The 27806-nt window shown below is 41.8% G+C and overlaps 1 protein-coding gene and 1 non-coding gene across 22 annotated transcripts; one reads left to right on the forward strand and one right to left on the reverse strand.

Moving 5' to 3' along the window:
• The first annotated feature begins 268 nt into the window (after positions 1–268).
• Positions 269–27575, forward strand: LOC133483254 (MYND-type zinc finger-containing chromatin reader ZMYND8-like). Of its 21 annotated transcripts, XM_061784201.1 has the most exons (22): positions 4695–4796; positions 5063–5310; positions 13249–13308; positions 16803–16945; positions 18641–18862; positions 19019–19132; positions 19553–19618; positions 19816–19908; positions 20015–20102; positions 20235–20290; positions 20381–20458; positions 20920–21035; positions 21135–21631; positions 21722–21838; positions 21951–22106; positions 22198–22710; positions 22791–23291; positions 23410–23549; positions 23694–23774; positions 23851–23929; positions 26581–26820; positions 26892–27575. In XM_061784201.1, exons 3-22 carry the CDS (start codon positions 13284–13286, stop codon positions 27065–27067), a joined length of 3501 nt encoding a protein of 1166 aa, XP_061640185.1. In that variant the 5' UTR covers positions 4695–4796; positions 5063–5310; positions 13249–13283; the 3' UTR covers positions 27068–27575. The 21 variants fall into 21 exon arrangements, 17 of the variants coding, with proteins under 17 accessions (XP_061640180.1, XP_061640191.1, XP_061640181.1 ...); XM_061784196.1 differs by lacking the exons at positions 4695–4796; positions 5063–5310 and adding an exon at positions 269–349; XM_061784207.1 differs by lacking the exons at positions 4695–4796; positions 5063–5310 and adding an exon at positions 269–349 and having other exon boundaries at positions 18719–18862.
• trnat-ugu (transfer RNA threonine (anticodon UGU)) lies at positions 4214–4286 on the reverse strand. The gene has a single exon. It is a non-coding gene; the product is annotated as a tRNA-Thr (tRNA).
• Positions 27576–27806: the final 231 nt, after the last annotated feature.

A 27806-nucleotide genomic window follows, 5' to 3' on the forward strand; every position in this document is an offset into this window, starting at 1 on the left:
TGCTAGTATAAAGCTGGTATTGTATAATGTAAAGTAGGTTACATTTGTCCATGCTTTACATAATATTGTTCTTCAAGCTACCCATCTGATTCATAGTTAACTTTCCAGGGCATGTGACTTGCTACACTGTGAAACAGAAGCAACAGTATGCGATTTTTTTTTTCCTTTCAATTTCCTGCATTTATGTCTAAAATGTGCCAACCAGTACTATCGTGCGGTCACAATATAAATAGAAACGCGATCGACAAGACGGCAAGTGACTGACGACAGCGCCCTCTTGAGGCCTGCAGGAGTCCTTACGACGAAGTCACTCACACGAGCCAGATGTCGTCACAAGCTCAATCAAACGGTACGATGGCTAACACAAACACAAAACGGCAAAAATAGGAATATATTTCGTAACCGGACAAATGTGGTTACTGTTACCAATCACGTCGAGGCGTTTGCGCTTTTATAAAAAATAAAAAAAAATCAATTCACATGAGCTAAATGTGCACCTAATTGTGTGGGTTTCGAACGTGTGGCGCGGCCTAGGTAATTAATTATTTCTGCGTAAAATTACCGAGCTCAAATGAATTCGTGTTACATGTTGCTTGAACACACGCACGCACACTAATTTGCTATTTGTAATAAGGGGGGGCGGGGGAATAGAAGAAAAGCAGCTACATAAGACTACTAATACGGTACGCGCAATTGTTTGTCGACACACATCCCACGGCCTCGGTTAATTAGTTCTAAAGAGATTGTAACTATATTCACTATTTTTTAACAGTACACGAAAAAAAAAACACCATAACGTGCAGAACATTTACAATTATTTAATATTAATGAAAATATTGTGCTGTACATTATCTGTGATTTGAAGTGTTTATAATTTTTCTTACCTGTAATATTTTGCATGGTCAACTTCATGATGATGCCGGCCAACTCGACTTGCAGATGTTACCATTACAATACGACCATCAAAAATAAGTGAACTGCAATATAATAAAATAACAAAAATGAAACTATTCACATATAGTACACTAACAACGCAGATGAGAGGCATTTGTTTAAGGGAGAGGAAAAGGAGGCTTGGTGCAAGTGAAGCCACTTCATGCATTGCACTTTGAAATTAGCAAACAAATTTTTTTTTTAAATAAGTTTGTATCATTTGTATAAAAAAAAAAAAAAGGCAGCACGGTGGTGTTTTGCGGTAAGCACGCCTGCCTCACAGACCAGAGGTGCATGGTTTGAATCCCAGCTTCAGCCTTCCTGAGTGGAGATTGCGTGTTCTGCCTCGTGGTTAATTGAGCGAGGCTAATTAAAGACTAAATAATCCGAAATTGGGAATGGTTGTTTGTCAATATGTGTCCTCCAATAGGCTGTCGACCAGTCCAAGATCTACTCAGTCTCTCGCCTGAAAATGTGAGGTTCCGCTGTGCTGATATTGTATTCACAAATTCTTCATTTTATCACGTTATATGAAACCATCCAGTCCTTTTATCGGTTTGGGATATTTCTATGTTTCTAATGTACTAATAACAGAAACACTGCTACAATATAAAATGCTATGCCAGAGCAGGGTGATCCAAAATGTCCAACTGACTTGACAATTGTCTCACATCAAATGCCAAGCTGCTGTTTCAAGCAATCCCTGTAGGTCACGCTAATTCTTAATTTAGAATTTTTTTTTAAAAACAAAACATTTGTATTGGTATTATATTTAGAAAATCAGCCAACAGGAATTTTATGGGCCAAAAGAAACTGAGAAGTCAAATCTAGTGGTTTCTTAAAATCTTGGATCTGGTTTATGTGAGACTGAGCATGATCGAACAGGCGTATCAGTCAAACTTAAAAATCATTCATCCATGAAATCCCAGCCAGATTGCCTTAATATGTGTATATGTTTGCCACAAGAGGTCATTGCTGCCTTTCTTTTCCTAGGAACGACAGATGTTTATAGACGTGTAAGTGCTTACCTGCTGCCTAATGACATTAATTATGAGCATACATGTGTTTAGGATCAATTCGAGCAACCATTTACAAATGACCTACTGTATCAATGCTTTGGATTAATGTTCTATGAACCTGAAGTGGTAAAGTACTAATGATTGTGTATTGACTGCTTCATCATCTAAGTCAGTGTTTCCCAACCCTTTATCGAGCCAAGAAGGCAGATTAGTCACTGTACATTGGGAAAAGGTGGGATGTTTGATAGCACTTTTTCAGACTGATACTATTACTACTGATGGTAGGTTATTTGAAGACTCTAAATTGCCCGTAGGTGTGAATGTGAGTGCAAATGGTGGTTTGTTTATATGTGCCGTGCGATTGGCTGGCGACCAGTTCAGGGTGTCCCCCGCCTCTCGCCCGAAGATAGCTGGTGAGGAGAAGCGGCTCAGAAAATGGATGGATGGACAATGACAGCGCTAACGCACATGATGATTAGCCGATGTTTCAAACCGCCGCAGTGCAGTGCCAACTACTGGTGAGGAGGACTTAGTTTTTTTGTGTGCCTTTACTAGCGACTCCTGTCGGCAGCCGTCACGAGTTCCCGACACTTTGAAATATGGCCGGTATTGGCCCGATACCAATACCTGATATCGGTACTCGGCCATCCCTAGAAAAAAAATGTCACAAATGTCACAAAAAGATGACACACTGATTAATAATGTACAGTACCTTCTACCCTTTAGTGCAGGGGTAGGCAACTCGTGGCTCTTTCATCCTTCTCGCTGTGTCTTTGCAAAGCCAATAATGAGTATTCAATTTAAATTAGTTTTTGTTTTACTTTGCGCGTTTTTCAAATGTGACCCTAAATTTGAAAATAATTGTTCTCTTGTAACATTAAAATTAAACCTTTTTTTTTTTTTTTTCTCGCTCAAAATATGAGTCACAACTGCCTTCACCTGGTGCCAACATTTATTGAGCTATTCGACCCTCAGTAGGTGAACCATGGAAAAATCAAAGAAACGTTTCATGCTACTTGTTATATAAAACTAGGATCGTTCATATAACCTCACAGATGACAATTTATGATTGTGTGTTAAGATGAAGGTGACAACTTACAGCCCTGAAGTGCCGACGCTGGGAGTTGAGATTTCTTACATTATCACAGAAACCAGCTGAAATAAAAATTGTAATTGGCTGTTTTTTGTTTGGTTTTTTGCAAATGTATATTTTACATTTTTCAGTGAAATAGTCCTATTTTTTTAGTCAGGTTTCCAGCTGACTGCGTGCTCTACACATGATAAAATGATAACGTAACACAGAAGCAGACAGCAGTTTTGGTTTGCATTTTTGGTTCACTACAGGTGGATAATTTAGCTTTAATTTCATAAATACGAGGAGGACTCAAATAGACATTGACTATTTTGTTTGAAAGTAAGCTTAAACCAAGCATCTTTTTTTTTTGTTACATGCAGAAATAACATTTTGCGTTCTCTATAAGCAGTTAACTGATTTCATAAATGCGAAACGTTATAGTGGGAATCTGAGGGGTGGGTCTTTGTATTTATTCTGTGTTTTTAATTGTCTGTTTTTATCTCTGTGAAGCATTTTGGGTTACATTTTATTAAATTTGATTTGATTTAGTAAGTAATGAAAAAACAACAACATATGTGCGGTGCTATCCTGACTTTAGATGTCAAAAGGGTTTTGTGGCTCCAGGTTTTTTTTGTCGTCCCCCCCCCCCCCCCCCCCCCCCCCTTGTAGAAGATAGTCCAAATGACTTGTTGAGTATTCAAGGTTGCCAACCTGTAATCTAGTGGAAGACTATTTAATTGTTACAATAGATTGTTGAAAAAAGATGGATTATTCTTAGTAAATGAATAATTTTCAGACAAATTAAATGAAATTAGACAATTTGCCGCAGGACACTTGATGATCTCTCCTGGCACATTAATTTGCCCCAGCACCATGTTTGGGAATCACTGATCAAAGTTATCACTGTCATAAATTCAATGACCATCAGTGCTTAAACCACAATTTTGTAGGCCATATACAATAGTGATTGTGATTTGCTATAGAGATTTTGAAAATACAAAACAGATTGCTTGAACATATTGATATTAATTTTGGCCTAGACACATGCTCCTTTTCAGTGTTCTCTCAACAACAATCACACGAATCCATCCATGCATCTTTACTGGTTGTCCTCATTCGGGTCATGTGTGAAGTGGAGCCTTCAACCTTCAACCCTCCAGTTTTAAAAGCAAGCCCTAAAATACACAGGCCCCAGTGAGAATTGAACTCACGGCCACTGGTTTACAAGACCAGTGCTCTAACCACTGAGCTATGAGGCCAACACTCAGAGAGAGAAGTTCAAGTTTCTCAGTAAATATTCTGAACTCCCTAAAGCTTACCACGTAACCTGTTACCTTTTTTTTTTTTAATTATTAAAAGAACATCTTATGTTTTCATTGAGGGTGGGGAATATTGATTCAGTTTGTTCTGGGGTAGGGACAGCCTTGTCTCTGAAGTCATTATTAATAGACAGTATAAAATGCTTGAAAGCACAACTGCCGAAGGGTGAGCTTTGTGTTTCAGCCTCATCTTTTAGTGGCTCCGCATCTCTGAGCCAAACAAAAGACAAGCAGCCAGGAAGTGCGGCAGCCAATCAGCAGCTGTCTTACATTTTGCCAGCGTGTCTGTCCAGTCAGCATTTGCTTCTTATGAGAGCAGCACGTAGGACAGCTTGTGGAGAATGAGAGCGTGGCTCTGCTCGGAGCAGGGTGAGGGCTGACAGGGCTGTCCTCCATGTTGTAATAAGCACTGACATATCACACAGAATTGTTAGACATGCATCCACAGAGGTAAGCAAGATTTTCATTCTTTCACCGAATCTTACTCTGTTGTTAAGGCATCAGCCATATATGAGCTATGCCTTGAAAACCGGGGGAGGGGAAGGAATATTTTGTCACAACACATGATAGAATTTAAACTGAAAAGATGAGCATAGCATTGTACTTCAACCAGACTACCGCTGCTAATGGGGATAGGTCTCTGTACATGACTTATTTGGGCTTACCAGGTCAGGTATTCTAACAAAAGAATCCTTCCTTCCTTTTGTGGCTTGCAGTGGCCTGAGTTGTCTAGGCTGCAGGCCTGCTGAGGTATTCAGACTGGACGAGACAGCCACCATTGCAAAGGGGACACCCCAAAGGAATTAACAGATGGCAGACTGACAGCACAGCAAGTTTAATTTAGGCCTCAAGCTGGCATCAGAGCAACACTGCCAGGCACTATTGCCAACTGTATATCAAACAAACACACCTGGAAAAAACAACCTGAAAAACAATCACCTAGTACTTTCCTCATTCATAGCAAGTCAGTTCACTTTACCATACATTGTGCCTTTTACATTGAAACGTGTCTTAAATGCAGGCCTAATTCTGTAAGCCCCTCGCCAGTGTTAGGATAGCGTTGTAAAGTACAAATGATCTTCAGGCCTAGTATGCTATAGCAGCTTATTTATCACAAGAGTACAAGGAATTGCTGAATCCTAATGGTGTGCACTGCCTCCCAGTGTTCTCTGCTTCAGAGTGTCAGCCATCTTAGAGAGCTTCCCCTTTTCTGTCCCTCTGCTCCAAGCACACTGGTTACTTGTATGTAAGCGGGAGGAGAGAAGAAGGGAAGGATCTCCTCTGAATAGACACTGCAGTGAAATCTCATCTCATCCCTGGTTCGAAAACCTGTCTGAAGGGCAAACAGGTTTGGGAGACTCTTGTTTCTATGTGCTGTATACTTGGGTTGCTTATTTGCTTTCTGCGTGCAGGAGTCTGGTAAATCATACAGTGTGGTTGTTGAGCGCTGTCTGCCGGTTAGATTCTGTTTCAGCCTCAATACTGTTGAATCTGTTTTTCTGCTGGCAAATATGAAATTATCAGACCTCACTACATACACTCTGGCCTGGTTATGAAGACTTGCTTAGTGTTTGAGTTCAAGCTCACTCTCCATTGACTGAAAAAAAAAAAATAGATTCCCCCCCAGTGTTTTCTTTTCTGGTCATACTTGTCCTTTCCCGGTATGATGATCAAATTTGCATTTTGTCACAGCATTTCATTTCGTTTCTGTTTTATCAATGTCTTCCAGATGACCAGTTCTGCTGTAACTTAACCTGTCACTTAGGGCTGGACATGATTTTGTTTGAGAACATATTTATACTTTTGTCCTCCAGTATTATGTTTTGATTGCAATTAATATTAATGATCTCAACAATTACATTACACAGAAACATTCTCCTCATAAATATGGAGAAAATCTCTCGCTTTTCACTTTGTGTTTGGTCTGTTATTCAGGCAAATTCATGCAGGCAAATATTTACTCAGTGTAACTTAAAAAAGCAACAGACAAAGGGGATGGCTTGTGATGGTATTAGGTTATGCCTTCTAAATCAGACCTATGACTTTTAAGCCATGTCTTTGTGTCTACTGCATATTAACACCTAGGGGGCCATAATAACCTTCATGTGGTCCTTGTTCACTACATTCAACTGGTGCGGTGTGGACTTGTTTTTGTGTGGTTCGAGCAGTTGGGGGGAGAGAGAGAGAGAGAGAGAGAGAGAGAGAGAGAGAGAGAGAGAGAGAGAGAAAGCCTCATCAAAATGGATGCCATACACCTCTGAGAGCACAGAGAGGAGGGAAGCTGATCCTCTCGCCGTTTAGCTCATCGAGCTGCATTTTACGTCTAATGAAAGATACAGGGCCTTTTGCGTGCTTTAAAGGGGAAACTGGGGACTTGGTTTTCAGGAATAGTGGACAGCAGTACTCTGCATTGCAGCACTGTGGCTGAGGAGATGAAGAAGCAGAAAAGCTTATGTGGTACATTGAGCTTAGCGTCCAATCACGTACCTCGGAGTGCTGGCTAAACCAATCAGACGCCTGCAGCCGAGGTTAAAGATTGACAATTGCAGGAGGAAGCAGCAGGGAGAGGAGGCCTTCTGGGATACTTGGAACCATCGTTTCCCTCATTTCACAACGCCCTCTATAATTGAAAACAGTTAAAGAATAGGATGAAGAATCTTTATGTGAGTAAGAATGGAAGGCATGCTATTGATTTCCTTCATTGAAGCATGGATGTTATGGTGGTGTAGGATGTGGAAATGGTTGTATGTTACCATATGCACTAGTGATGTGTAATTCTCTGTTTGATAATATTTCTGCCATAGAATTGGGTGTCTTGTATTTGTCTGATGTCTATTGTTGCTGTATTCCTGAACTACACGGGAAATTGCTGTGATGAATTGTGTAAGACTGTCCAGACAGGGTGGTTGAGGAGGCCATAATGTCTTTTTACTGCCCTTATATCTGTCTTTGTGTATGGTCTGTGCTCACGGCAAACACATCATCACATCGTTCGCTTTAGTGATGGTGGAGGAGGAGGATGATGTGTGAAAGGGTTTGGTGAGCAAGGTTATTAAAAAGCTCTGCTCTATCGTCAGAGAGCCTGCAAACAACAATAAGCTTGACATCAGGCTGAAGCACTGACTGACTGATAGTGTGAAATACCTAGCGGGTATTTAGGCACCAGAATTTTAGTTGCATATTAAAGAAATGCTTCTTTAGAAAGGGGAGGGACTACAAATCCACGATACAGTTGGTTTGAATTTCAGACACAAAAGATTACAGTGCTCTTTGTTATTTTTAGGCCCATGTTCAGCGGAGTGATTTTTATTTAGGAACTTTATTTGGGCGCATGGTCTCGTAAGAGCATTATATATTCATACAGATTTCCTGTTCTCCATCACCACCTACAGTAGTGTCTTTTGACGAAGTGAGTTGTCACTTGGTTACCATAGTCCATAGGCATGGCTCTTTCGTGTGGGGATCAGGCATATGTTTTTCAACCAAATAATTCAACACTGGATTGAGGATGCAGTGTTCCCCCGCTATTCGTGGGGGACAGCGGACCATTCCTTCTATGAAAAGCAAAAATCCATGAGTAATTGACACCCAAAAGGTTTATAATTGCCTAAAGATGGCTTAAGATGGTGGCAAAGCACTCCTTTTCTTTTAGACAGACCAGTGGTAGCGAGCATATCGATGTGGGTCTATTGATGTTTATGTGTCAGTTGATGGACTGTTGGGATGGCTGACCCCTGTGTGAAAAACATCAGAAATGGGTAAAGCACTAGACACTAGATTGGATTTGAGCACCTTGGGGGGTGGTATTGCAATAATCACTATATGTACTGTGCTGCTGTCACAATGGTCAATGAAATGAGGGTTACGGTAGGTCGGTCAGGTTTTTTTTTAAACCGGTAGGCCCAAATTGAGGGTACCACATCTTTTGTGATTACTAGGCTAATCTCTCGTTGCCCCTCACCTTTGAAGATATTTTTGGACATGGTTTGCTTCTTTTGAGATGCCTGTTAATCTCAATGTTGAGATATAGAGTATTTATATTGGCGCCCACAACGCAGCATCTCTGTTTTAATTGTCTATAATCGCTCCACAACATTCTGTTTGTCTTTCATTGTCTTGCGTTGCCAGAGTGCTCCTTGTCTCTATCTGGTCTCCCATTTACTGCCATTGTGGCGGCTGTACACTCTCGGGCCAATATTGAACCTCTGGGTGGACTCACAGAAATATTGTGCATGTGGACACTCGACATCGGTTCACTTGACTAGTGGAAGGCCTCCGATCCATGCTAATGCACGGTATAATTTCCTGGCCACAGCACAATTCTAAGAGGTGGGTCAGGGCGCATCACAATTAATCTTATATGAACATGGGCGCAGGTGCCCAAATAACCAGAACAACTCAAAATAATCTACAAAGTCAAAGCCCATGTTGGCTTTCTCATGCATGAGCACATAAACATTTCAGATCATTAATAAGATCGCTCCTGCCGCCAATTATTAATGCAGTGTTATGTTGTAAGGTACCGGTATAATGTCTTATTTGGCCAGCCAAACCACAGCCGTCTTCTCTTTTGAGGAGGGCAGCACAGTGTGCGACTGGTTAGCACGTCCGCCTCACAGATCTGAGGACCTGAGTTCAAATCCGGCCTCACCTGTGTGGAGTTTGCATGTTCTCTTTGTGCCTGTGTGGGTTTTCTCCAGGTACTCTGGTTTCCTCCCATATCCCCAAAACATGCATGGTAGGTTGATTGAAAACTCTAAATTGCCCGTAGAAGTGAATGTGAGTGCGAATGGTTCTTTGTTTGCATGTACCCTGCGATTGGCTGGCGACCAGTTCAGGGTGTACCCCACCTCTTGCCCAGAGTCAGCTGGGATAGGCTCCAGCCTCCACCCTAGTAAGGATAAACTGCACGGAAGATGAATGAATGAATGTTTTGAGGAGCGCCAGAAATATTGTGTGTTAGCGGCATAACAAGCACAGCTGCCATTTTGCAGGTTTTTTTTTTTAACATGCGTATTGTAAGTAACACCTAAACTAATTACATTTTATATCGTCTTTTACAAAAAAAAAGGATGTTCATAATTAACTAAGAAAAAGAGAAAAAGGAAACACCAAAGGAACCATGCACAAGGCAGTATAACAGAAGCACCACAGCAAGACGTTGAGCTGGTCAGACAGACAAAGAGAGTCCACTCCTCCATGGCTGGATATAGTTTCTCTGTTAGCAGGCTCATTGGTCCTTGGTCCTTCCTCTTGTCTCCAATTTAGCTCCTTCCAACAAAAATTCCATTGAGGAGTTGAGGAAAACATTCGTGGGTGAGGAGATTTTTGCCGTTTCTGAGATGCTTTCATTTTATGGAGACATCCGTTAAAGTTAAAGTTTGTTTCATATGACTTTAATGTATAAAAAGCAAATTAATTCATCAGTAAAACACAGTTGTTTTACATAACTTTATGTATTGAGCAGAGCCACTTAACACTCGGCGGCAACCCCAGCTACAGCCTACAACCCCTTGACTCATGTTGCATGTTTGTGGGGAACCTGGCGCTGTAAGTCTTAAAATACAATACAAAACAGTATTGGAAAGTTCATTATGCAACATGCAATGATCACAAAAGGGGCTTTTCCCACCAACCAGACCATGAACTTTGAGTTCCTGGTAGCAGGAGTTCCTGGAAGCAGAAGGTTCCTGTGGCCGATGTGGTTTGTGTTTCCATCGCACTTATTAGTTCAGGGTAGCTTAAGCAAACGAGGCTGATGTTGCTCAATAATGACACCTACTGGATCCAAAAAATGCTGCTATTTCCAGTGTCTTTATTTTATATCTTTAATCTGAATTTAAAATATTTTTGATGCCTTTAAAACCTAACCCTTTATCCAGGTGAGGCAATTGAGAACTGATTCTCATTTGCAATGCCAACCTGGCTGCAGACAATCTTTGAGGTAGGGAGTTTTTTTACATACAGGTACATTTCAATGTTAGAATATATTTATTCTATTTTATTGAGATGACATAACTAGATGGTGCAATAAAAGCTTGCAGATGACTATATAATCAGCTGGAACATGCAATAGGGACATGAGCCTGAATCCTTACACAGTTCCACTACAAATTCAAGAACAATAAATCACATCTGTAGTCATCTGCAGTCTTCTGCATTTATTTATATTTTTATTTATTCAAAAAAACAAGTTTTTCTAATATCTTGACATTCAGGTGATTACATTTTTCTTCATGCAAGTTCTCCAGCTTTAGAGAACATCCGCTCACATGCCTTTTATGGACCTTTTATTTGCCATGTGCAATGATGTATTGTAATATTTAACTTGTAACTATATCACTTTATACAGTTTGTAGATGTACTGTATTTGCTTCTATTTTGCTTTGTTTTACTCTGCTGTCTGCAGCCAGATTGGCATTGCAAATACCTTACCTGGATAAGGTAAATATATAAGTTAAATAAATAAAATAATACATTACTTCATGCACAGCTCTTAGTCAGTTTTTAAATACAGCAGTGTGAAGTATTTGTTATTTGGAAATGTGTTTGCATGGGGAAAAAAAACAGACTGTACATTGCAAATATTTATTTGTAAATGTACACACACAGACAAAAAGCCGGGCTTCATTTCCTTGTATTGCAATATGGACAATGGCATTTAATTTATTTTTTACCCCCCAAAATGCGGTATTTTTTATTCCCCCCCCCCCCCCCGACTGACTGGATTAGATCATCAGAGCGTTCCCGCCGGCCAGCCTCACGCCGGTGTTTGTCTTCTCTGGCCCAGCCGAGGAAGACGTAAACGCCTGCTTGGTCTCGATGGAGTGGTGGACCTTGCCGCCGGGGCTGCAAGCGGCTCGCCGCTGAGCCCGTGGTGGCGTACTTCGTCACTGAGTCTGCCGCCATGACTCGGCGCTGGGCCGAAGCCAAGCTCGGCGAGCACAGAGTTTGTCCAGCCTGCTCCTTGTCCACCAAGTGCGGCTCAGCGGGAAAACGAAGATCGGTGTTTGGAAGTTTTGGTTTTCAATGTATCTTATTTCAATCATCTTATTTCAAGCCTTGCGTAACGCCACATTCAGTATATGCGTGCTGTGTGAATGAAAAAGTAAACGCCAACCAAGGTCTGTCAACCAATAAGCATTCGGCAGCACAGCCCTCCCCCTTCAAAGAATTCCTGGTAGCTCTCAGAAGACCCTATCCGACAGAAGGAATGAAATAATCCAGGAGGAACCTTCCGTACCCTGCTAAATTGCTTTCAGTGGGGACACGGGGAACTCAAGCTACCAGGGTAGCTAGGGAAGTTCCTGCAAAGGTCCCTGTGGTGGAAAAGCCCCTAAGGATTTCAAAGAATGACAAACTGAAAATTATAGATTTGTAATAATACTACTCAGATGTTTAATATTACTGCTCACGACAATAATGGCATAATAATATTTTAGAAGTTATTCTAAGAAAGGCTTTAATTTCTTTGCATAAAAACAGATTGACTTCCTGGCCGCAGACATCGAGGACGACCAAAGCGACTTACAAATAACACACTTTAGATCCACCCCATTATTAATTTAATCCCACTTGAAACATAAAGCATAAAGTGGACAGTTGTGGTGAAAGTAATAATTCAGCCACATGTTTCATTTGGGCGGCACGGTGGACGACTGCTTAGAGCGTCTGCCTCACAGTTCTGACGACCGGGGTTCAATCCCCGGCCCCGCCAGTGTGGAGTTTGCATGTTCTCCCCGTGCCTGCGTGGTTTTTCTCCGGGCACTCCGGTTTCCTCCCACATCCCAAAAACATGCACGTTAATTGAAAACTCTAAATTCCCCGTAGGTGTGAATGTGAGTGCAAATGGTTGTTTGTTTGTATGTGCCCTGCAATTGGCTGGCAACCAGTTCAGGGTGTACCCCGCCTCCTGCTCGATGATAGCTGGGATAGGCTCCAGCACGCCCGCGACCCTAGTGAGGAGAAGCGGCTCAGAAAATGGATGGATGTTTCATTTGTGACGCGTCAATGATGTGATCTCATATTTAGTTGACGTCCCCATGAAATGATGTCATGGAAGAACAACAGTCTCATTTCCCCCAAATATTCCTACCTTCTCCCGCCTCGTTTCTTTGTCAATCTTTTCGTCTACTCGGTGGGATTTCTGGTGGGAGGCGCTAGCATGTAAGCGGAGGAGCAAGGACCTATTAAATTGCAAAGAGAGGAATTAAATGGGCCTATAGGCTTGCCTTTAAATGTGTTGAACATACCTGCATAAACAGCTTCCTATTTTTCTGACTGAGAAGACCCCTAAGAAAGCGCTAAGCGATGTCTCCCATCTAGTGGTGAAGGGTGCTATTTTCAATTTAAAGCTGATCAGATATGGTATAGGAGACATTTTTATTTATTTATTTTTTTCAGAAATGCCAGTTGCCTATCCTTGGGCCAGACCAAGAAAATCATCGCATAATTAATATAAATAACAATAGGTTTGTGTTTTTCCCTTTGTTTTAATGCAAAGCAACCCAATCAGAAGTGAGGACTAAGCCTATTCATATTCATGGCTTCCCAGACAAGTCGAAAATGATAGAAATCTTAACACATATCTGGTGTCGCTAGATATGCTAGAAATATTTTTCTATGCATCCTGTGGGTCAGATTAAACCCTCTAATGGAATGGCTTTGGGTGACACTGCTAGACAAGACAACTGCTCTCGTACAAGGCATATATATGTTAAAAAAGTCATAGGTTTGCCTGACTGAAATCCTTTCCATATCAACGTTCGTAGCTTCAAAAGTTGGTAAAATTGATACAAACTTCTAAACTGCACCAGTGGTTCAAGTTTGAAAATGTTTACTCTGTAATTTCCATGGTGTGATATGTAGTAATTAAACTCCCTTTTCTACACTGGTGTGGCAGAGGAAGTAAAGACCACTGACACTCCAACAGAGGAAATGGAAAGCTCAACGAGATCAAAAGGTGAGAATGAATCATACATACTGCAAAGGTTTTATATTCCTTTACACATAGTTTGCATGTTTTATTTTAATAGACCTTATTTGTATAACTTTGCATTCATTTGTTCATTGGGGTTTATAGTTGTGGACAGAAGTTTGTGTTCATCAACGGCATTAATTTAATTATTTATTTGGGGCTTTTAATTATTTTAACCATTCTTTTCCCAGAGTGGAATGATTATACAAAATATTTGTATTCATGATTTTTAAAAGCAAGACTTCGGTACATAATTTTAAATGTATTTAGAATTTTCTTTAATCCACACAATCAAAATTGTACAAACCTGAATTCCAATGCAGTTGGGAGATTATGTAAAACAGACCTCCCGGATGACCGAGCTTCTCATCCTCTCTCCGAGGGAGAGTCCGGACACCCTGCAGAGGAAATCATTTTGGCCGCTTGTATCCGGGATCTTGTTCTTTCGGTCACGACCCACAGCTCGTGAGGGTAGGAACGTAGATCGACGGGTAAATCGAGAGCTTCGCCTTTCGGTTTAGCTCCTTCTTTACCATAACGGACCGATACAAAGTACACATCACTGCAGACGCTGCACCGATCCGCCTGTCGATCTCTCGTTCCATTCTTCCCTCACTCGTGAACAAGACCCCAAGATACTTGAACTCCTCCACTTAGGGCAGGATCTCATCCCTGTCCTGGAGAGGGCACCCTACCCTTTTCCGACTGAAGACCATGGTCTCAGATTTGGAGGTGCTGATTCTCATCCCAGCCGCTTCACACTCTGCTGCGAACCACACCAGTGAGAGTTGGCAAAAAGCAGAGATGCAATACTGAGGTCACCAAACCGGACCCCTGTACACCTCGGCTGTGCCTAGAAATTCTGTCCATAAAAGTTATGAACAGAATCTGTGACAAAGGGCAACCTTGGCGGAGTCCAACCCTCATCAGAAAGGTGTCCGACTTACTGCCAGCAATGCGGACCTTACACCGGTCATACAGGGACCGAACAGCCCGTATCAGGGGGTTCGGTACCCCATACTCCCGAAGCACCCTCCACAGGACTCCCCGAGGGACACTGTAGAACACCTTCTCCAAGTCCACAAAACACATGTAGACTGGTTGGGCGAACTCCCTTGCACCCTCGAGGACCTTGCCGAAGGTGTAGAGCTAGTCCACTATTCCACGGCCAGGACGAAAACCACACTGCTCCTCCTGAATCTGAGAGGACCCTCCTCTCCAGCACCCCTTACCAGGGAGGCTGAGGAGTGTGAGCCCCCTGTAGTTGGAACACACCCTCTCTCTGGTCCCCTTTTTTTAAAAAAGGGGGACCACCACCCCAGTCTGCCAGTCCAGAGGCACTGTCTCCGATGTCTGCGCGATGTTGCAGCGGCGTGTCAACCAGGACAGCCCCACAACCTCCAGAGCCTTTAGGAACTACGTGCACATCTCATCCACCCCCGGGGCCTTGCCACCGAGGAGCTTTTTAACCACCTCAGTGACCTCAACCCCAGAGATAGGAGAGCCCGCCTCAGAGACCCCAGACTCTGCTTCCACTGCCCAGCTCCCACTGCACCCGACCCCTATGGCCCCTCCTACAGGTGATGAGCTCAAGGGAAGGGGGACCCACGTTACCCTTTCGGGCTGTGCCCGGCCGGGCCCCATGGGTGCAGGCCCGGCCACCAGGTGCTCGCCTTCGAGCCCCACCTCGAGGCCTGGCTCCAGAGGGGGGCCCTGGTGACGCGCGTCCGGGCAAGTGAAAACGTCCTGCTGAATTTTTCATCTTCATAGAGGGTGACCCTGCCAGGGTCATGAAGCCCCAGACAATTTATCTTCTAGGATCATTGGGACACACAAAGCCCTCCACCACGACAGCTCAAGGAGGGGTCTTTGCAGTGTATTCACTTGAATATAGTTTAAATGGGGTTTGCAAATCATTGTATTGTTTTTTGTTTCGTTTTTTTACACATATATACTATTTTATTTTCTAGATATTATATTCTTTATTTAACACAGGATATTTAATTGTAATTTGTTAAAATCGTTATTTGGTGATTTTGTTTTCTTGATTTGAACCCCTGCTGCACTGGACTAATAGCCATATAAAAAGGGATCATGTTGTGATATTTTTACTCAAATAAAAAAATTAAGACAATTGAGACAATTTGAATGCCCTTTCCTTTTTTCTGAAAAAGAAAAAGAAGTGCTTCTTCTTGGAAAATGTCACTTATGTCAAAACATATAGAAAAACAATCTTTAAAAAATGAACTTAAAGTTTCAACAATTTAACTTAATAAATGAGCCGTCAAACTACATGGCTTTGGCTTGTCCATAGGTCTTTTGTCAAAGGGTAACTTGGCATCCTCTCCAGCTCTCGCACGCCTTTTTCTTTGGTAGAGTTGTGCAGGTAAGGCAAAGCAACCTTAGCAAAATATTTGTGGTTTGGAAGCACACAGTTTGGGTCAAAAGTTTCCAACATGTCAATAGATCACTGCTTTTACACCATATAAATGTGCACTGTTTTTGGAAATGTTCGTGATTGACACCGTGGTTGCCTTCCACAGAGCTCCTTTCTTGTCATATGGCAACCCATGTTGGATCTGCTCATGTTGTATGTTTCTTTGTGGGAATTAACGTAGCCAGTCGCTTTTTTGAGAAGCAGTCGGTAGAGGAGTCGGAAAAGTCACAAAGTTTGCAACACTGACTGTGTTTTTGTAAGCTATCTCCTCTGTATGTAGCTGTGTTAATGCCATCGGTGCATGTCAGCTATTATCGGCCTAAGCAATACAGTTGAATTAATCAATAAAATTGTTTAATTGCCCAGACTTAGTCAGGATGTTCAGAAGCAACCCCAAATCCTGTCATTAACTGGAAAGTGCTGGGACTCCAGTGTCACTGTCCACCGCGAAGGGACTTTTACATTGCCATGGACTGAGAGATTACTGACTAAGGAAGAAGGAATGAACCAAGTAGGCTAAGGAATTTATAAAGCAGGTTAACATTAAGCTTCTGGAATGGCCTTCCCCAAGCCCAGACTGCTACCCTATTGAACATTTAGGTCTGTGCCAGGAAACACTCCAATTTCAATGAAATCTGCCATAAATGGTTGTCAAAAATCAATCCAGAATTATGCCAAAAGCTTGGTGACGGCTACAAAGAGTGTCTGGTCGAAGTGAAACTTGCTCAGGGACAATTAACAAAATATTAGTGGGGTTGTTTAAAACTATTTGAACTTGATATAATAATATTTTTCACCCTGTGAGGATTAGAAAAAAATCCTAATTTCAGGAAATGACATGGACCCAATTTTTGTTTTTGCATCATTCCAGTCTTGAAAAGGGACACTCCAAAAATTCATTTAAACCCTAAAATGAATATGGCATTTTTGGCCATGATGAGTGTATGTGATGTCAACCTCTGAGCACAACTGTATATGACCTTAAATGAAGTCATCAGTGAGCCTTAGCTGATTCATATCAAACTGTCATCTGCAACGCAAGATGCAGGCTCAACAGAGCGGACGACCCAGAAACGAAAGATGCCAAGTCCGTCTCACTCATCAAATGGTCACGGCTCTGCTGACACATCCCCCAGTCCAGTGAAAAAGAAGAAGAAACCAGGTGCTGTTAGCAGCAAAGACCAGGTAACACAATACTTTATTATACCTCATGGAGATATTAAACAAATGGGCACTCGATTGCTCCTCCCACAATAATATGATTTAGGGCTGTAAGATATTGGAAATTAATTAATTGCGATGTGAGATTAAACAGGATCAGTGTCGGGAAAGTTCATTTTCTACGCGAACTAGTTCAAAGTTCAGCTCATCGTTCCAAAAATGAACTAGTTCATCGTAGTCCCCCCCCATAATATGTTGCCGACGGGCTATTACCTTTAATAAACTGGCATTTCATTTCCCCATTGTTGCCACCCATTGAGTCCACACTAGTAGCCAGCTGCAGGTTTCATTTTATAATCTCAAAAAGATGAGGAAAAACCTGTTGCTTAAATGGTGTTTCTAAAATGAGGAATTAAAACGAAAACAGGACTTTTGTCCTTAGTGCAAACAAAAACGTGCAACACTGTATGACAGGAATGATGGTGAAAGGACATTGATAACTTTGCATTTCTTGCAGCTCAGACTATATTAACAAAATAATGTATCTAGTCATATATTACAAAAGAAAATACATTTCATATGGTCACAGTGTGATCGTACAGTGTTTTAACTAAAGCATTTTGATACAAATATTTGTTTTCCTAGTAATCCATTTGTACAAATATGTTCTGTATGACAAAAGAACACATTCACTCCCATTTACGCAGTGTCACTGAACACACCTCATGTACTCCAGCAGCTGCCGTGTACCTGCCTAGCTTTATTCTGGAGAGCGAAATAGGAAATTCAGCAGCTGTACAAGCGTTTAATCTTTTGAGCAAGTCCAAACAGGTCCCTCTGCTGGTCCCTTTTTAATATTCAAATATTGATTCATTGTACACCAACATCGCAGCAGACTCTGCGATGTGACTATTGCGCACACGTACATCGCTATGACAATGCTCAAACAAAATATCATGCAGCCCTAATATGATTTTATGTATTTTGAAGAATTCAAATCTGAAGCTATTTGTAACACTGCAGAATTGCACGGAACCCTTTGAACTAGGGATGGGTATGTTAAGAACCTCACGATTTGATTTTGATTCTGTAGGTTGCAAATTGCAAGACAAAATAATGCACCAACAAGATGGTCAGCCATGTGTCTCTAACTCGGCTCGGAAATCCATGTTCACGACCTTCAAATGAAAAAAAAAAAAAAAAAAAGTTAACAATAATAATAATAATAATATATATATAGACACTACTTTTCCACATTATTAGCTGAGCTGGGACCATTGACGTTAACTGACAAGACAGAGGAGAGAGAGGCCTTTTAATGTCTATACCTCTTCAATTCTTAGTTATTGATATAGTTTCTCATGAAGTGTTTTTCACAAACCAATATCTTCTTTTGTAAAACATTTAAAAAAAAATCTGTAATTAAATACCACAAATGAGCTCACTCCATTCTACATCTCTTCAAAGTAATTTCAGCTTACGACTCATCCATTATAGCTTCACCTTTGTATTGTTAGTATATCAGCGATATTAAGTTGTGCTGGAGGACTGATGCTCTGATAAAAATCAAATTTCAGCATTCATGGTTGACCCCAGAGATGACAGCATTTTTTTCTACACTGCATCTTTTGTTGTCATTGTGCATCTTTGCTTGGCTTTGTTTGCCTTGGCCTGATTTTGACTTACCCCAACTTTGTGTTTCTTTTGCCTGCATTCCAGTCAGAACTAAGACATGGTCCCTTTTACTATGTGAAGCAGCCAGCACTCACCACAGAACCTGTTGATGTTGTACCACAGGACGGCAGGAATGACTTCTACTGCTGGTTGTGCCACCGCGAGGGTCAGGTGCTCTGCTGTGAGCTCTGCCCCAGGGTGTACCACGCCAAGTGCCTCAAACTACCAGACGAGCCTGAGGGCGACTGGTTCTGTCCGGAGTGTGAGGTACTCACCCAGGAATATTCTGAGTGTAAGGGTGTTGGAAACCAGAATTCAAAGACTGATGTTTCATTTACTGATGTTTTTTAACATAGCGGACCTAACTTTGGACATCTAGTGACGAGAACTATTTTCCTCTCAATGTTTGTTTTTTTTAATTAGAAAATAACAGTTGCTGAATGTATTGAGACTCAGAGCAAAGCCATGATGATGCTGACTATAGAGCAGCTGTCTTACCTACTAAAGTTTGCTCTTCAGAAGATGAAACAACCAGGTGTAAGTATGCTGGTATCACTGTCTCCCTGGGTATCTGATGCTAGCTAAATGGTTATGTAGTATTGGAGCAAGAAGCTGCAATATTGTGCCATCGTTAATTTGTAATTGTCCTTTTATAATTCATTCTTAATGATTTCTATCACCTGAGCATATTTTCTTTGGCAAGTCAGCATAGAGCGCTTATGGAACCAAATAAAGAGCTTTTCACGGTCATCTTATTCTCATCAGTCGCTTCCCCTTGAACCTGTCCTCTATTGATCTGCATGAGACATTATTAATTTGCATGTGGAAATAATTTCATGTAACTCACCTAACATTCCCAAACGTTGAACTATACTGGACCTGTCATGGCTGGGAACCATGAAAGTAAACATGCAAGCTGGTAGTGAGGATACAGCTGCCCCTCTCACTCTCTTTCAGGATCATCCCCGCTTGTCATCTCGCTCTCCCCATGCAGCTTCCACGCAGAGAAAGACTTTTAATTGGGTAATAATTACACCACTAACAAGTCCCTGTCTTGATTTCTTCCTTCACTGGTTGTGCTCCTTTTCTTTGATGCAGCTTTTAGAGTATTTAGTAGTAACATGACAGGAGCGCTCATCTGCCATAGTGAGGAAGGATTTGCAATAAATTTGCTGTTGAGTTTAACTTAAACCCCTCTTGTTTTTTTCTCCATTTTAAAGACTGAACTCTTCCAGAAACCTGTTTCCCTTGATCAGCATCCAGACTATGCTGAATACATATTTCACCCAATGGATCTTTGCACTCTTGAGAAGGTAAAAACTTGCCCGTGTGAATAGATTTTAAATACATAAGCATTTCATGCATTTTGCATTGTTGAATAGCTCTCATATGAAAACACGTTTTACCTTTGTAACACAGAACATCAAAAAGAAAATGTATGGCTGCACAGAGGCCTTCTTGGCAGATGTAAAGTGGATTTTGCATAACTGCATCATATACAACGGAGGTGTGTTGCATATTCTAGCCTCTATATTATATCCTAAATAGATAGGTATATCTTTGTAAACATAAACAACTACGATAATATGAACAATCATCAATTGCTTACCCAACTAACTAACTTTCTGTATATTTTTAGGCAACCACAAACTGACAGCCACAGCTAAGGTTATCGTCAAGATCTGTGAACATGAGGTGAATATGTGGTCTGTGTCATTTTTTTGTAGTGGAGATTAATTTTCAGTGATTGATTCAGCAAATGTAATTTTGTATCTCTTTTTGCAGATGAACGAGATTGAAGTCTGTCCCGAGTGTTATTTGTCTGCTTGCCAAAAGAGAGACAACTGGTTCTGTGAACCATGTGTGAGTAGCACTTGTTTATGTTTTCATTAGTTTGTCAAGAGCAGGGGTGTCAAACTCATTTTTGTCAAGGGCCACATCGCAGTTATGACTTCCCTGGGAGGGCCGCTACGACTGTGGACCCATATAAATGAAAGATTACCTCATGTACTGTAATTACAGTATACACAATACATTGATGAATAACCAGTTTTGAAATCAGAAGCCTATAAAAACATGTTTTTCAACTATTACATTTCTTTTCAAAGGGGGATTGGTAACAAAAAAATGCTTGCAAATACCTCAATGTTATTACACCAGAAAGCAATGAGCGATTTTGATTTGCTTTCGCGGGCCACATCCAATGATGTGGAGGGCCAGATCTGGCCCCCGGGCCACCAGTTTGACACCTGTGGTCTAGAGCTTCCAACATTACTCACTAGAGTCCAAATGCCCCGTTTCAGTATTTTACTGTGTGTATACAGAGTAACCCTCACCCTCTGGTGTGGGCTAAGTTGAAAGGTTTTCCCTTTTGGCCAGCTAAAGCTCTGCGTGACAAAGATGGACAGGTGGATGCTCGCTTCTTTGGTCAGCATGACAGGTCTCAATCTTTTGTGCTTCACATACTCAACTTTGTTGTCTGTTCTCAAGAGTTTGTGTCACTAACAGGTCATATGATGTTTACATGTTTATCCTTTAGGGCTTGGGTCCCTTTAAACAATTGTTACCTCATGTCCAAAGAGATTCCATTCTCTGTGAAGAAGACCAAAAGCATCTTCAACAGCGCCATGCAAGAGATGGAAGTCTATGTGGAGAACATGAGGAAGAAATTTGGTGTCTTTAACTACGCCCCTTTCAGGACACCCTACACTCACAACAACAGCTTTCAAATGCTGCAGGACCCCTCTGACCCCTCATCCACCCCTTTCAAGCCTGAGAAACAGGAAAAGATCAAGTTGAGCTTTGATATGACTGCATCACCAAAGATCTCCCTGGCTAGGACCATGTTGTCTGGGGCTGGCATTGGAGGGGTCATGGCAGGCCGTCGGCTGCCTCTCAGTGACATGCCTCGCTCCCCCATGAGCACCAACTCTTCTGCAAATACAGGTTCAGATGGGGAGGATACAACAGACAAGTCCCAGGCAAAGGTCACAAACAGCCAGGGAAGTATTGGCGAAGAGTCGGTGGACTCCACAGGTACTGTAACTTTGACCCCACTTATATGAAATTCCACGGGAGACGTTTCATCTCCTCTGGTCTTATTCATTAGTAAACACTTCTGTGCAGTATCACCAGCTCCTCCTCGACCAAGTCAAGCTGACAATTTATTGGACGGCAACAAACCTTGCAACACCAAGCAAGAGAAGGCACATCTGACAGGAAGCATTTTGAACCTTAATCTAGGTAAATTTCTCATGCTTTTGTAATGTGTATGAAATAAACGTATTAATGACAATAGTATTGTGCTTTTGTGTGATATTGCTGTGAGGAAGTAATTCATGTAGGATTCTTCCAGATCGGAGTAAAGCAGAGATGGACCTAAAGGAACTCAGTGAAACGGTTCTGCAGAAGCTGGGGACCACCCCTGTTCTCACCTCTCCCAAAAGGCAGATTAAGAGCCGTTTCCAGATGAACTTGGACAAAACCATTGAAAGCTGTAAAGCGCAGCTCGGTCAGTAGATGTTTCATCACATACGTCAGTATTGGACACGGTTTTGTAACATTGCTTTGCTTGTTGTTTGGGTGCTCCAATCATTTTGCAGGTATCAACGAGATCTCTTCTGAGGTATACAAAGGTGTGGAACACAGTGACTCTGAAGACTCTGAGGGTAAATCTGACTCTAGTGACACAGAGTATGCCAGTGATGACGGACCTAAGTTTGACGATTCTCAGGATACTGCACCGACTGACGAACCCCAGAACAAAAGTAGAGACCAAGACCAATCATCTCTGAGCCAAGAGGGCAAAGCCAATGCACCTCTGGTACCTGAGCCTGCAGCAGTGGATGTTTGTACAATGCCATCAGAGATGCCGGGTCAAGAGAAAGTTCCAGAGAAAGAGCATCCAGATAAGAGCAAATCCCCCCCACCATTGCCTGTGTCTAGGCAGAAGGGACAGATGAAAGAAGATGTCAAGCAACATGTTCCTGCGGAGGATTCCGACTCAGAGAGGGAGCTGGTTATTGACCTTGGGGAGGAGCAGGGGAAAAAGGACAAGAAGAGACGCAAAAAAGACAGCACTAATGTTAAAGAGGCATCTGCTGGTAAACCTGAAGGTGAGATGTTGGTTTTTATGAATGTGGGAGTGTGATGTCTAGTCTGGATGGGTAATTAATCAAAACATTTGTTCTTGAAGGTAAATCCCTGACCCCTTCAACATTCCCGTCTCAAAACAGCACAACCCCTTCCACACCCTCCAGTGTTGCCTCTCAGTCCCCTATGGCCATTCCCGTCACCATGATCTCCCTCACTGCGCCTTCTGCTGCAAATGTTAGCCTTGCCACGGTCTCCAATGCCCCCGCAACACCACCTTCTTCCTCGTCATCGTCAGCCTCGACCACCCCTGCGCTGAAGAAGCAGCGCCCTCTGCTGCCTCGAGAGACAGTGCCAGTAGCGCAGAGCGCCGCTGTGTGGAATCCCACCGCCAAGCTCCAGACCCCCTCACAGAAATGGCACACGCGTCAGCAGCAGGGCCAGCAGCCAGTGGCGGCTGCACAAATTCAAGCATCGTCGCCCAGACAAGGAACGACACAGGCGTCCATCCAGGCATCTGACAACAGCTCAACATCAGTGTCTTCATCTTCATCGCAACAGTCTTCCCAAAGCACACGTTATCAGACCAGACAGTCAATTAAAGGTAGATAAGGTTATCAGTTTAACACCATTCTAGTCACATAACACAACAATGAAATGGCCATTGTAAATCTTGCAATAATATAAATATTTCATTTTCTGTATTTCATTGAGCACATCAGCTGTCACGCTGGTGTCCAGCTGTCCTGCTACAGGATCGTGTTTAGGCACATCATCTCCATCCTCATCCCTGGAAACAGAGCAGTACATCTCTACAGCCTCAGCAGATGTCGCCGCAGATATTGCCAAGTACACTAACAAAGTAAGCATCATTTTTAATCAAGATGTTGATGATTGTGTTTTATAACGTCACTTCGTTGGGAGACATCAGACGTTCAGTGTTCTGGGAAAGGATGTTGATTCCACACTGCATAAGAATACAACAGGATTTTTTTTGATTTTCCAGATAATGGATGCAATCAAAGGTACAGTGACTGAAATCTACAGTGACCTCTCGAAGAGCACTTCAGGAAATACTATTGCTGAGGTGTTGTTTTGCACAGTTGATGACACATATCTCTGCATTTAGGCATTTGCTTAGTGTTGTTGTTGTTGTTTTTTAGATGAAACGGCTTAAAATTGAAATTGAAAAACTACAGTGGTTACATCAGCAAGAGTTGTCAGAGATGAAGCACAATCTTGGTAAGGACTTAATTCACCAGCAAAATAATATGCATTACAGTATATACTCGACTCATCTTTATTTATAGAGCACTTTAAAAAACAACCACAGCTGAAACAATGTACTGTACATGAATCAAAATTGAACGTAAAACTTAGATAAATGAAATAAATCAAATGTTCTTAGAATAAAAATATCAAAATACAAAATGTAATCCTTCAAATGTAACCAAACAGACAATAGAAATGTAAATTTGACATACAACAGAAAAGAGTCTTGTTAACAAGCCAGACAATGAATAAATGGTTAAAAAAATGTTTTATGTGCAATCAGGCTTCAAAATGGTCAAGTATTTAAACATTCTTTCAGCTTCCCGACGCTGTGTGCGTCTCCCTAAATGCTCTCAAAATTGTGCCTCCCTTGAACTTTCAGCTGTCAATCAAAGACGTGCCATGGCTCCTCCTAAGTGGAGAGAGACGCTCACATGAGCCGCAGAGAGACATTCTGAGGCGGCCATCCGTTGAAAATTAGCAGGCCGTTAATCGACGGCGTAATGAGTTGTCAGTTGCGACGCGTCGTGAGGAGGAGGAGGGGGGAAAAGGGGGAAAAAGTCATCCAGACAGGGGACCGTGGTGCACACATGGCCAATTGCATGCTACACTGGTAGTAATTGGTCAACTTAATGAATGATGAGGTGGCAATTCCGCCGAATGGCCACTGCATGGAATAAGGGCGCTTGGTGTTTATAACTGTATAGTGGGAGAGGGCCTCATGCTAGAATGTATATGCCCCGACCCGCTGACTTCATGGGGCTCAGGTTTTTAGCCCCGCCCCAAAATATCTGGCCAAATATGATGAAAAGAGCCTTAAGCTACAGTCTCAACAATTCAGTACTATATTGTTGTCAGTCTTTGCACGTTTTCAGCGCTTGGTGTATCTTCAAACATATTTCATATATTTAGAAACAAAACAAGGATATGAGTTTGGTTTTGACATTGAAACACTCCTTCAGTGCCTCCTCTGTGTCATTGGACCAGACTGTCACAGTCCTTTTTGTTGGCTGCCCAGTGTTCCACCTGTCTCAAGGTACATGAAGTTGCGATCAGTTTCCCAGTGGAAGAGAAGAAGAGCCGTATGCTCTCTTCACATTGACATACAGGAGGTCCTGCGTTTTATTCCCTCTTGTTGCCCAATCTACATTTTGTGTGAAGTTGTTAGTAGATGAGAGAGAGGAACATGATGACGTCTCCACCAGTAAGAAGGTACCGGGAGGCTGACATTCTAATCTCATGATCACAGCATGCATGACTTCACTCAAGTTGGGTGCAGCAGTTAAAAGTTGAATGTAAACAAATACCTACAGTTTTATAACAGCTGTTAGTCTATCCGCAGGCAAGTAACCTCATACACTTCACCGAGGTAGCCAGCTCCATTTAGAGGCGGAAAAGGCAGTTGCTCCTCGCAATTGTAGGTGAAGTATCTTAAGCAAGAGGCAAAAAAGTCTTGATAGCGTCCTTATTCTCCGAAATACATCTTGAACAAAAATAAAATACAATAAAGGATAATGAAACAAATGGAGAAAGTGAGCTCTAAGCTCCCAGAGGTGATTCCAATGCTCTATAGGCAGCATGTGAGTGTTCATTGGGAGTGCTGCTGGAAATGACTAAATTCGCCTAATTAATCCAAAAATTATTTATTTCCTACAAATAATGAATCCATGCCGGTGAGGTATCGTAACAGGCAGTTCAATGGAATGGTCCAATCAACCTGTGTATCCACCTTTCATCTTGACATCACTGAAAACTAGTCAGTATTCAGTGTTGGGGAATAACTAATTACATAACTAGTTTATGTAATTTAATTACAAAGTGTATGTAATTGTAATCCATTACATTATTGGGAGAAAATGTGTAATTACATTACAGTTGCTCTTGGAAAATTGCATGATTACTGTAGTTACATTTTAAAATAGCATTTAAAAAAATCACTTCCTCCTTCAAGAGCAGATGCTTGTGATTGGCTCTATCTGGTTGTGATCTGCTAGTCTCAAACAAGACATGTTTTTCCAAATATGACCTCGAAGCGGACGGCACGGTGACCGACTGGTTCGCACTTCCACCTCACAGTTCTGAGGACCCGAATTTAAATCCGGCCTAGTCTGTGTGGAGTTTGCATTTTCTCCCCGTGCCTGCGTGGGTTTTCTCCGGGTACTCCTGTTTCCTCCCACATCCCAAAAACAGGCATGGTAGGTTAATGGAAGACTCAAATTGCCCGTAGGTGTGAATGTGAGTGTGAATGATTGTTTGTTTATATGTGCCCTGCGATTGACTGGCAACCAGTTCAGGGATATACTGTAGTAATGAGAGAGTAATTGAAATAGTGACATTATTATTACATTTTCAACAGTGTAAATGTAACAACTACATTTCCAAAATAATCTTCCCAACACTGTCATTATTAAACATACTGTTAAATTAATACTCAACAGTGTGTCAGTCAAATTGTACTGCAGTTTTAAGAGGTTTATTTTTTACACAGCTCTCTTATTGGAGCTCTCAACTTTATTTGTATGTACAGGTGTACCTAAAATTGTGGATGGTAAGCACATACATTTCCCCTCCAAGTGTAATGTAATGCCTTCATGTATTTTGTGTACATTAATCTAATTTAGAGCTTACAATGGCTGAGATGAGGCAGAGTCTGGAGCAGGAACGAGAACGCCTGGTGGCGGAGGTGAAGAAAGAAACTGAGCTGGAGAAGCAGCAAGCAGTGGATGAAACAAAGAAGAAACAGTGGTGTGCAAACTGCAGAAAAGAGGCAATATTTTATTGCTGCTGGAACACTAGCTACTGCGATTACCCATGCCAGCAGGCCCACTGGCCAGAACACATGAAATCCTGCACTCAGTCAGGTATGCGGTGGTTGCACTGAACAAGGACTACAAGTATATTTTTCTGTTTTCAAACGTTGGTGTGTTTGCAGCCACAGCGCCACAGCAAGAACCCGAGGCAGAGTCAGCGGCAGACTTGACAAACAAAGGACTAGGACAGGCTAACTGTGGACCAAACACTCTCCGAGAAACACCAGTCTCTGCACCATCAGAGAAAGACTGTGACACAGAGACAAGCAGTGACAATGCTGCTGTCAGTTCATCTTAACTGTGTGCAATATAATTGAGATTTTTTATTTTTTTTTTGGTCATCCACTACACTGATATACTGTATGTATATGTTCTCAATATTAGTGTTAAAGTGGCTGTATGCAAAGTATTTTTTATTTATTTGTTGGTTTTACAATGTAGGGCTCAATAATGGCTATCCGTATAGAGTGCTCAATGTTTCGAATGTGTAAACAAGACTGACAGCAGCTGTTTCCAAAAAAGAGGGGCCAGTTTAAAAAGAAATGTGCACTACATGCAGTATCCATGCATTCTTTGTGGTCAGTAGTTTTTGAGAGCATGCCTCACTCAATTTTGTCTGAAAGACAACTGTTAAAACAGTCTAAAATGACAAATAATGTCACCTATTTTAATGGACCCTCACTATGAGGGTACTATTGACAAACATGTCTGTATAGTCCACATTTCATTGTTAATTCACCTTTCTTTGTTATTCTTATGTTGCTTGCAGTATACTGTAATCTGGAGAGAAGACATTTTCAACAAGATGTTTCCGTGGTGGTTCTTTTAACAAGTAGACTGCAGTAAGTTAATTGTTTAGAAAGACCCATTGAATATTGTGCCATCCTATCACAAAGGGGTCTTTGGGACGGTACCTTTCGTCTTAGTAGTTTGGGTGTGATTGAAAATTGCGACTGGCAAAAGGTTGAGCTTGGATTAATTTAGCTGAGTCTTGACTCTGGTATCATTAAAAATCATTCGGCTTCTTGCTATAAATA

The sequence above is a fragment of the Phyllopteryx taeniolatus genome, chromosome 9 (genome assembly GCF_024500385.1).
Source record: "Phyllopteryx taeniolatus isolate TA_2022b chromosome 9, UOR_Ptae_1.2, whole genome shotgun sequence".
NCBI classification, from domain to species: Eukaryota; Metazoa; Chordata; class Actinopteri; order Syngnathiformes; family Syngnathidae; genus Phyllopteryx; species Phyllopteryx taeniolatus.